The sequence below is a fragment of the Salvelinus sp. IW2-2015 genome, linkage group LG4q.1:29 (genome assembly GCF_002910315.2).
Source record: "Salvelinus sp. IW2-2015 linkage group LG4q.1:29, ASM291031v2, whole genome shotgun sequence".
Taxonomy (NCBI): Eukaryota; Metazoa; Chordata; class Actinopteri; order Salmoniformes; family Salmonidae; genus Salvelinus; species Salvelinus sp. IW2-2015.
Genome location: NC_036842.1, coordinates 70,702,153 through 70,712,308, shown reverse-complemented (window position 1 = coordinate 70,712,308; position 10,156 = coordinate 70,702,153). Strand labels below are relative to the sequence as shown.

Below are 10,156 nucleotides of genomic sequence, written 5' to 3'. Positions count from 1 at the left end.
AGATGAATATACAAGTTATTACACCACACTACGATATGGAAGACTATATGTTCTTTTAACTCACTCTCTTATACCGTCTCTCCAACTTAATCTGCTAATCTCGCTGCGCGTGTCCCATTGATGTTTTGACTACTCTCAGATCTATCGATCTCACTCAACTTTTGGAAAAAATGTCTAACACAATATACACTAGTGTGCTAAGTAACCATGATATCGAATCGTGTCAACCTCTCGCGCACTAACAAAATACATCTAACCAAAAAGTATTTAGCGCCATGTTGGAGTTAATAACAACTACGAAGAGAGCCGATTCCTCTACATGACTTCTCTTCTCCTCTCTCCATTCGCTACTATGGTCTCTTCGTCTTCTCTCTCTCTACTCCTCCTCTTCTCTCTCTGTCCTATTCTATCTCCTCTCATCTCGTACATCTCTACGTTCCCAGGTGTATATCGCCTACTCGCTCTTTTCTCGCGAATTAAATGCGCTCTCTGTCACTCTGTTCTCCTCTCAATCTTCTCCTCTACTCTTCTCTTTCTACTCTTCTGCTCCCACAATTACCGCTACATTTGTTAGCGCGGTATCTTTTAATATCGAATTTCCATTCAACAGTACTAAACGAGCAGCAACTGAGTTCTGCGCAGACTTTACTAATTCCTCTCTCATTCGCTCCCCACTTCACAGTAGAGGCATCAGACAAAGTTCTAGAGACTGTTGACATCTAGTGGAAGCCGTAGGAAGTGAAAACTCATTCATATCTTGCTGTAATTTCAATGGGATCTTGGTTGAAAATCGACCAGCCTAATAATTTCCACTTCCTGTTTGGATTTTTTCTCAGGTTTTTGCCTGCCATATGAGTTCTGTTATACTCACAGACATAATTCAAACAGTTTTAGAAACGTCAGAGTGTTTTCTATCCAATACTACTAATAATATGCATATATTAGCAACTATGACTGAAGAGCAGGCCATTTACTCTGGGAACCTCTGTGCACCTTTCATCCAAGCTACTCAATACTATCCCTGCAGCCACAAGAAGTTAAGCGGGTGGGTGTTAAGAAGCGAGGTTAGACGGTCATGTTTCGGAGGATGCATGACTCGACCTTCGCCTCTCTCTCGAGCCTCTCTCGAGTTGCAGCGATGAGACGAGATCAAAATTGGATCGCAATTGGGGAGAAAAAGGGGGGTAAAAAAATAAAGCATAGGCTTGCGGTCTGTTTCAAAATATAACTTTTTTACATGACAGCGTTTCCACACGTTCCCGTGACACAAGTTTTTGTGGGGAAAATATTATTTATATTTTATTTTGTTATATTCCATTAGGCCTATATTCTTACTACAAAATATATGTGTGTTTACTGTGATTGGGGTAGGTATGTATTTTCTGTTTAATGAACAAAATAATGAACTATTGATTTCATTTATTTGGAGGTAACATAGTTAAACTCCAAACATGTCATTCTATTGTTTAGAAAATAAAACAAAGGGAAACCACATTTTTGACTGCACTGCCCCTTTTTTAGATAAGAGCTTTATATAGCATGAATGTGTCCAACTTTACTATAGGGTCCAAAAAGTTAATGATTTAATTCTGAAATACCATTAATGATTGCATATATCAATAAGCCATTAGTAAAGTGAGAATAAAAGGTGACACTTCACTTTAAATCAACACGTAGTTTGTGAGAGTGTCTTTGTCAGGGTGTGACAAAGACACTCTCTGACAATAAAAGGTAATGCATTTTGACATTGGGGGGGTCTCTGCCTGGGGCCTCCAAATCTCTAAGTCCGCCCCTGCCCATGTGACATGGGCAGAGCACATATGGGATGGGGCCTTCATGAATATAAATGTTGATTAAATGTTGATTAAATACCTATTTTCAGTACCTTTCTCTTGTTCTCTGTATACCGCCATAAGCAAACAGGAAAACGGTCATCCAAAGGTGGCGCTCCTAGTGGCCGGGGAATTTAATGCAGGGAAACTTACATCCGTTTGACCTAATTTCAACCAGCATGTAAAACGTGCAACCAGAGGGGAAAAAACTCTAGACCACCTTTACTCCACACACAGAGACACGTACAAAGCTCTCCCTCGCCCTCCATTTGGCAAATCTGACCATAATTCTATCCTCCTGATTGCTCACAAGCAAAAATTAAAGCAGGAAGCACCAGTGACTCGGTCAATAAAAAAGTGGTCAGATGAAGCAGATGCTAAGCTAAAGGACTGTTTTGCTAGCACAGACTGGAATATGTTCCGGGATTCTTCCGATGGCATTGAGGTGTACACCACATCAGTCACTGGCTTCATCAATAAGTCCATCGATGACTCCGTCCCCACAGTGACTGTACGTACATACCTCAACCAGAAGCCATGGATTACAGGCAACATCTGCACTGAGCTAAAGGGTAGAGCTGCTGCTTTCAAGGAGCGGGACTCTAACCCGGAAGCTTATAAGAAATCCCGCTACGCCCTCCGACGAACCATCAAACAGGCAAAGCATCAATACAGGACTAAGATTGATCGTACTACACCAGCTCCAACGCTCGTCGGATGGGCAGGGCTTGCAAACTATTACAGACTACAAAGGGAAGCCCAACCCTCCCGATTTCTGCCAGTGACACGAGGCCTACCAGACGAGCTAAATTACTTCTATGCTCGCTTCGAGGCAATTAACACAAACATGCATGAGAGCATCAGCTGTTCCGGATGACTGTGTGATCACGTCCCCGCAGCCGATGTGATTTAGACCTTAAAACAGGTCAAAATTCACAAGGCCGCAAGGCCAGATGGATTACCAGGAAGTGTACCCTGAGCATGTGCTGACCAACTAGCAAGTGTCTTCACTGACATTTTCAACCTCTCCCTGTCTAAGTCTGTAATACCAACATGTTTCAAGCAGACCACCATAGTCCCTGTGCCCAAGAACACTAAGGTAACCTGCCTAAATGACACCGACCCGTAGCACTCACGTCTGTAGCCATGAAGTGCTTTGAAAGGATGGTCATGGCTCACATCAACACCATTATCCCAGAAACCCTAGACCCACTCCAATTTGCATACCGCCCAAACAGATCCACAGATGATGCAATCGCTATTGCACTCCACACTGCCCTTTCCCACCTGGACAAAAGGAACACCTATGTGAGAATGCTATTCATTGACTAGAGCTCAGTGTTCAACACCATATTGCCCTCAAAGCTCATCACTAAGCTAAGGACCCTGGGACTAAACACCTCCCTCTGCAACTGGATCTTGGACTTTCTGATGGGCCACCCCCAGGTGGTAAGGGTAGTGCTCAGTCCCCTCCTGTACTCCCTGTTCACTCATGACTGCCTGCATGGCCAGGCATGACTCCAACACCATCATTCATTTTGCAGATGACACAACAGTGGTAGGCCTGATCACCAACAACGACGAGACAGCATATAGGGAGGAGGTCAGAGACCTGGCCGTGTGGTGCCAAGACAACAACCTCTCCCTCAACGTGATCAAGACAAAGGAGATGATTGTGGACTACAGGAAAAGGAGGACCGAGCACGCCCCCATTCTCATCGACGGGGCTGTAGTGGAGCAGGTTGAGAGCTTGAAGTTCCTTGGTGTCCACATCACCAACAAACAAACATAGTTCAAGCATACCAAGACAGTCGTGTGAAGAGAGCACGACAAAACCTATTCCCCCTCAGGAGACTGAAAATATTCGGCATGGGTCCTCAGATCCTCAAAAGGTTCTACAGCTGCACCATCGAGAGCATCCTGACTGGTTGCATCACTGCCTGGTATGGCAACTGCTCTGCCTCCGACCGCAAGGCACTACAGAGGGTAGTGCGTACGGCCCAGTACACTGGGGCCAAGCTTCCTGGCATCCAGGACCTCTATACCAGGTGGTGTCAGAGGAAGGCCCTAAAAATTGTCAAAGACTCCAGCCACCCTAGTCATAGACTGTTCTCTCTGCTACCGCACGGCAAGCGGTACCGGAGTGCCAAGTCTAGGTCCAAGAGGCTTCTAAACAGCTTCTACCCCCAAGCCATAAGACTACTGAACATCTAATCAAATGGCTACCCAGACTATTTGCAATGCCCAATGTAGAACCTCTTTTACGCTGCTGCTACTCTCTGTTATTATCTATGCCTAAGTCACTTTAGTAACTCTACCCACATGTATATATTACTTCAATTACCTCGACTAACCAGTCGTATATAGCCTCGCTATTGTTATTTTACTGCTGCTCTTTAATTATTTGTTACTTTTATTTATTTTTATTTATTTTTATTTTTTATTAAAACTGCATTGTTGGTTAAGGGCTTGTAAGTAAGCATATCTCTGTAAGGTCTACACCTGTTGTTTTCGGCGCATGTGACAAATAACATTTGATTTGATTATGTATGAATATTTTTTATGAGGTTTTACTTTCTCAACTTCTATAAGTGAGAATGAGATGTAAACCCTTGTAATCTATGCAGTGATAAATGTACACATCTCCAAAGCTTTCATTGTGTTTTAAAGCAGACTCTGGAACGCTCTGTTTTATATTTGCTTAGGCTTACTTTATAATAGGTTATGCATTATATAACGTTGGCACAGACATGTGATTAGGGGTAGTTCATAGGCCAAAATTGTGGGGTTGCTGTGTTCTGTGTGGTTTCACACTTTAATTGCAAAATGACGCAGTTCGGGCTAGTTTGAAATAGAATATGTTTACCAAAGATGGTAGGCCTAGCAGTATTTTGTGGCCTAGATGCTTTAAGTAGCCTACCCTTTGGGACCTCCCTTACTGAGCATACTAAAAGAAAGCATCGCGCACAACCTAACCAATCGAATTCGTCTATTTCTCGACGGAGCCTTCTTCCCTACTGCCCTTGTGAAAAACCCTCCTCCAGGGTGAGTGGAATGAATATATCCTTCCTTTTTATTTGATCAGTCCTAAACATCGGACTGTAATCAGATATATGTAAATCATTAATAGTAAGAAAACCCGTATATTATTGGACTTTATTGTGGATTATATAAATAGGGCACTTCACGAAGGAGGACTAGGCGGGTGCGACGAGGGATCGAGGGACGCCYCCATATTTTCTCTTGCTAGCTAGTGCACTACGAGATACGTGCTTTGTTTCGTGTACCCTTCATTTTAGTACCCTTGTATTTGTTCATGATGGAAGCGATGGATAAAAGGCCTTTTGGTTCAGAATATAACTATAAAAGTAAGTTTTATGCCAACCACGAATGTCGTTTTCTAACATGTGTGTTAACCTAACGTTAATTGTTTATGTTAAGAATATGGTATTATTTTGCGACGTCGCCGACTTGGAGTCTGTTAAAGTTATCAAAGTTATTTGTTTACTGCTGATTATGGATATGCTAACATTGTTGTATTTTTCACCCAATAAGTGTCGGAAAATGACATATCCAGATTGATAAAATTGCGTGCAACGAATGACGCCATCTTCACTGGGAAGAGAAACTCTGCCATGCCTGCCTGGAGGTGAGTGAGTGATACAATGTCTGATACTCAAAACAAAAGTGGATGTTTGATGGCTTTGATAATGACAATTAGTTTTGGCTTTCATCTATATGCTTGCCTCAAAATAAACTGTATCGTATGCCACTTTATTTGATATGAGAATGTTATATTTGATCAATTTTGTTGATAAATCAATGTTGAATCACTGATGTGCATTTCCTAACAAAAATAGAATTTGAAAAACATGAAGGCCTATAGGAAAGTCAGTGTTTTAAGAGCTAGTTATGAAGATGAAACCCTATCAATATCTGACTTAACTCACTTTGATTCTGCAGAGCAATGTTAGTGGAGTTGGGTCTCGAAGGAAAGCTTACAACTGGGCAATTGAAAAAGAAGTGGGAAAACCTTAAAAAGAAATATAAGGTAATGATTATGAATGCAATTGAGAACAGGAAACAAACACCCTTGGCCTTAACTCAAGATGTGTTATCTCCTATTTGAATCACTCTTGAACACAGATTCTAGGCTTTGGTTCCAGCCCAGTACTAACCCGATGTAACTAATCAAGGACTCAATGATGCATTTAATCAAGTGTGTGTCATAACCATAAATCATGCAACCCAAGACAAATAATAGAACATTAACCTGATTGTACCCTTTGTCATCTTTCTTTGTAGGATTTTAAGTACCCTCCTCTTGGCATGGAGAAAGTCAATCCAATGTCCTGGCGTTGGTTCCACCTCATGGACGATGCCATCGAGGGTCGCCTGTCTGGGTCTGCCCGTATCCTAAACCCTTCACTGTTTGATTTTGGGGAAGTTGGGGACGTTTCATTCGCATCCTCTCCCACTACCTCTCCCATAGCAAACAAGAGACTTTGTATGAGGCCGGAGGGGGGTGAGGGGACAAACATTTTTGAGTTCTGGGCCAAAGCACAGTTGGGGGAGAGTGTTGGGGCTGCGAGCACGGTAGCAGATGGACAAGTGGCGTACACAGACGCAGCTACAGAGGAGATCCGTAGGGCTGCGGTGGAGTGTGAGAGGGCCCTGCGAGAGGAGGGCAGGGGTGGGGGTCAGAACGAGAGGGCCGCGCCTGACAAGATGCCAGTGGGTGGATACGGGAGGACCATGGCTGAGGATGTAGAGACAATAGCTGAAGACGGAAGAGCCATGTTGGTGAGAAATCCTGGCAGGAACATTGAGAGGGAGACTGCTGAACTAGAGAGACAGATAGCAGATTTGGAGAAGGAGAGAGAAGTGTTAGAGAGGGAGCAGGCTGATTTTGACAGGGAGAGGTTGATACTGGACAGAGAGAGGGATGTGGTGAACAGAGAGAGGGTGGCTGTTGAGCGAGGCAGAGCATCACTGGACAAGGACAGAGCGGCGATGGATAGGGAGCGAGCGGCGATGGAGCGGGAGCGAGCCATACTGGACAGGGATAGGGCGTCAATCGAGAGAGAGAGGATAGAGCTGCAGAAAGAAAAGGAAGCCCTAATGAAAAGCAAGATTTCCAGGAACAACGGCTCTGCTGATGTAGAACTGGACTCATCTACTATAGAGAAGAGAGAAAGACTGCTTTCCATATTTGAAAGACTTGTTGATAAGCTGTGAAAATGAAACATCATTCAAAAAAAGTGTCTAGGTGAAGGATACTATAGGTGACACAGTGCGTACAAGACATAAACAGGTTTCTATGTCACCAGGCCCCTTATCATTGTGATCATTTTCATAAAGTTAACTAGTGGTGGCTCTCAGATCCTCCCTGCAGACACTGGGAGTGCAGTCATTTAATTAGTGCTGGGTGAAATGAGCATTGAGTGTGAGGTTTCACCTGGAAAAAGAACCCTTACGATGTTTGTTGCGCTTGTTCTGTTTTTTTTTTTCTTTGTAGATTGTTTACCATTAAATGTCATCCACTATTTAAGTATAGGTTTACACTATGAGAAATGACAAGAATTTCTGTTCCCTAAATGCATTTGTTAAACTGCATTTGACCATTATTTATGTTCTGTTCGGTCTGCCAGAGTACCAGTGTAATGCTATACTGTTAATAAAGCCCACTTTTTTTTTCTTCGTTCCTGTAGTTGTCATATACTGCCATTACTATGTAATTACCCTCTACCAAGCTAGTAAATATGCATGAATGCATTCAGTTGTACAACTGACTAGGTATCCCCCCTTTCCCCCTATAGTCTTTTACAATAAGCACTATGCAACTGCCTATATTTACATACCTGGTACAATGTAATGCTCCTCTATGACCCTGGAATAATACCTATAACATAATGACATAGCCTTCCTCACTGCCACCATGTCAATGTTATGATCATTTCATTATATTTACTTTAAAAAGGTGTGCTTGAATCTTGCAAAAACAGTCAGATTAATGTTATCAGGTTTCCAGATATGTATTTATCCAGTCAAAATTTGCAGAAAGAAATAATCTCAAACATCTGTTAGACAACAGTCATTCCATAATTATTATTTCGGTGGCCGAATTCCATCTGTGCCTAATGGACAGCTCCTGAGACACTATTGTACAGCATTACAAGTTTAATAAAGTCAAAAAGGTAATGATGTTTTCTGAACACCAAACGCATTGTCACACCTTATTGGCTTTGTGCAAAATCAGTAAGATTCCATTGGCTGGAGACTTCCAAAGGTGTCACGGGCCCTGCAAAATGTTTGTACGTGTTAGCATTTTAAAATGCTCACATACAAAAAAACTAGAGAAAGTTGCCAGTCAACTCAACACTCATGACCTTTTCTTGACAGATAGCTGGTTGCCAGGCCAGGGAGTGTCCATTGGTTGGCTGTGGTCACCAGGGCCTGAGAGATCCTGAAGTCATTGGAAAAACGTTAGGCCATTACCTCACAAGAGTGATGTGCCTAAACAAAACATCTGGGATACCTTGTCACAGCATAGATGTTCATTAGAGGAAATGCCTGTATCCAACACGTGACACATTTACATGACAGTGGCACGACATGCCAGAGAAGACACTGGCTGACTTCAAGGGGCAAGACCAAGCAAAATGCACCCCTACTGACAGGTTGCAACGGGTGCATGGCTGTGGGACGGAAAATCCAAAGTGACTCAAAATTTCCCTCCAAGAGGAAATAGAGATGTGCATGTGATAATCCACCATGCATTAGCAGTACAAGCTCTGAAACATCAAAATAACTATAAACACTTGGAAGGAGTCATCAGACAGAGAAGAGCATACAATATACAAAAGATGGAGCTCTATAAAATGTTGGTCATTTTTTATACCTGTTTACTGCACACCTTGATGCCTGCAGTCGGTGTGTGCGAAGTTCAAATGTGTGCCAGTCATGTTGAGAGTGCTTTGTTTTTACACTGCTGCTACTCGCTGTTTATTATCTATGCAGTCACTGTTCTCTCTGCTGCCGCACAGCAAACAGTACCAAATTACCTCGACTAATCTGTACCCCCGCACATTGACTCAGTACCGGTATCCCCTGTAATATAGCCTTGTTATTGTTATGTCATTTTCTTGTGTTACTTTTTTTGTTTATTTAGTAAATATTTTGTTAACTATTTCTTTAACTGCATTGTTGGTTAAGGGCTTGTAAGTAAACATTTCACTGTAAGGTTGTATTCGGCACATGTGACAAATGCAATTTGATTTCAGCCACACCCGTTGCTGACACCTGTATTAAAATCGAGCACACAGCCATGCAATTTCCATAGACAAACATTGGCAGTAGAATGGCCTTACTGTAGAGCTCAGTGACTTTCAATGTGGCACTGTCATAGGATTCCACCTTTCCAACAAGTCAGTTCGTCAAATTGCTGCCCTGGTCAAGTGTCAGTGCTGTTATTGTGAAGTGGAAACGTCTAGGAGCAACAACGGCTCAGCCTCGAAGTAGTACGCCACACAAGCTCACAGAACGGGACCGCCATGTGCTGAAGCACATAGTGCTTAAAAACCACCTGTCCTCGGTTGCAACACTCACTACCGAGTTCCAAATTGCCTCTGGAAGCAACGTCAGCACAAGAACTGTTGGTCGGGAGCTTCATTTAAAGGGTTTCCATGGCCGAGCAGCCGCTCACAAGCCTAAGATCACCATGCGCAATGCCAAGTGTCGGGTGGAGTGGTGTAAAGCTCGCTGCCATTGGACTCTGAAGTAGTGGACACACGTTCTCTGGAGTGATGAATCACGCTACACCATCTGGCAGTCCGACAGACGAATCTGGGTTTAGCGGGTGCCAGGAAACCGCTACCTGCCGGAATGCTTAGAGACTGGCCTGCAGAGCCCTGACCTCAACCCCATCGAACACCTTTAGGATGAATTGGAACACCGACTACGAGCCAGGCCTAATCGCCCAACATCACCAATACTATGTGGCTGAATGGAAGCAAGTTCCAGCAGCAAAGTTCCAAAATCTAGTGGAAAGCCTTCCCAGAAGACTGGAGGCTGTTATAGCAGCAAAGGGGGACCAACTCCATATTAATGCCCATGATTTTGGAATGAGATGGTCGACGAGCAGTTGTCCACATACACTACATGACCAAAAGTATCTTAAGTGTGTTAAGTCTAAAGACAAGTCAAACACATTATCTGCTGATGTATGCATGTCCCGTGGCGAGAAGGAAAACACTTGCAGAAAATGATCTGGGGTCATTTAACTGTAGAATTGACTAATCTTTCAGAATCAATGAAAATATCCT

At 43.1% G+C, this 10,156-nt stretch overlaps 1 protein-coding gene across 1 annotated transcript; it reads left to right on the top strand.

The window, feature by feature from the left end:
• Window positions 1-4,830: 4,830 nt before the first annotated feature.
• On the top strand, window positions 4,831-7,533 carry LOC111962475 (myb/SANT-like DNA-binding domain-containing protein 4). Its single transcript, XM_023985587.2, has 4 exons — window positions 4,831-5,200; window positions 5,388-5,481; window positions 5,796-5,883; window positions 6,138-7,533. The coding sequence occupies exons 1-4, from the start codon at window positions 5,149-5,151 to the stop codon at window positions 7,068-7,070; spliced, it is 1,167 nt and encodes a 388-aa protein (XP_023841355.1). The 5' UTR covers window positions 4,831-5,148; the 3' UTR covers window positions 7,071-7,533.
• The last annotated feature ends 2,623 nt before the right edge of the window (window positions 7,534-10,156 follow it).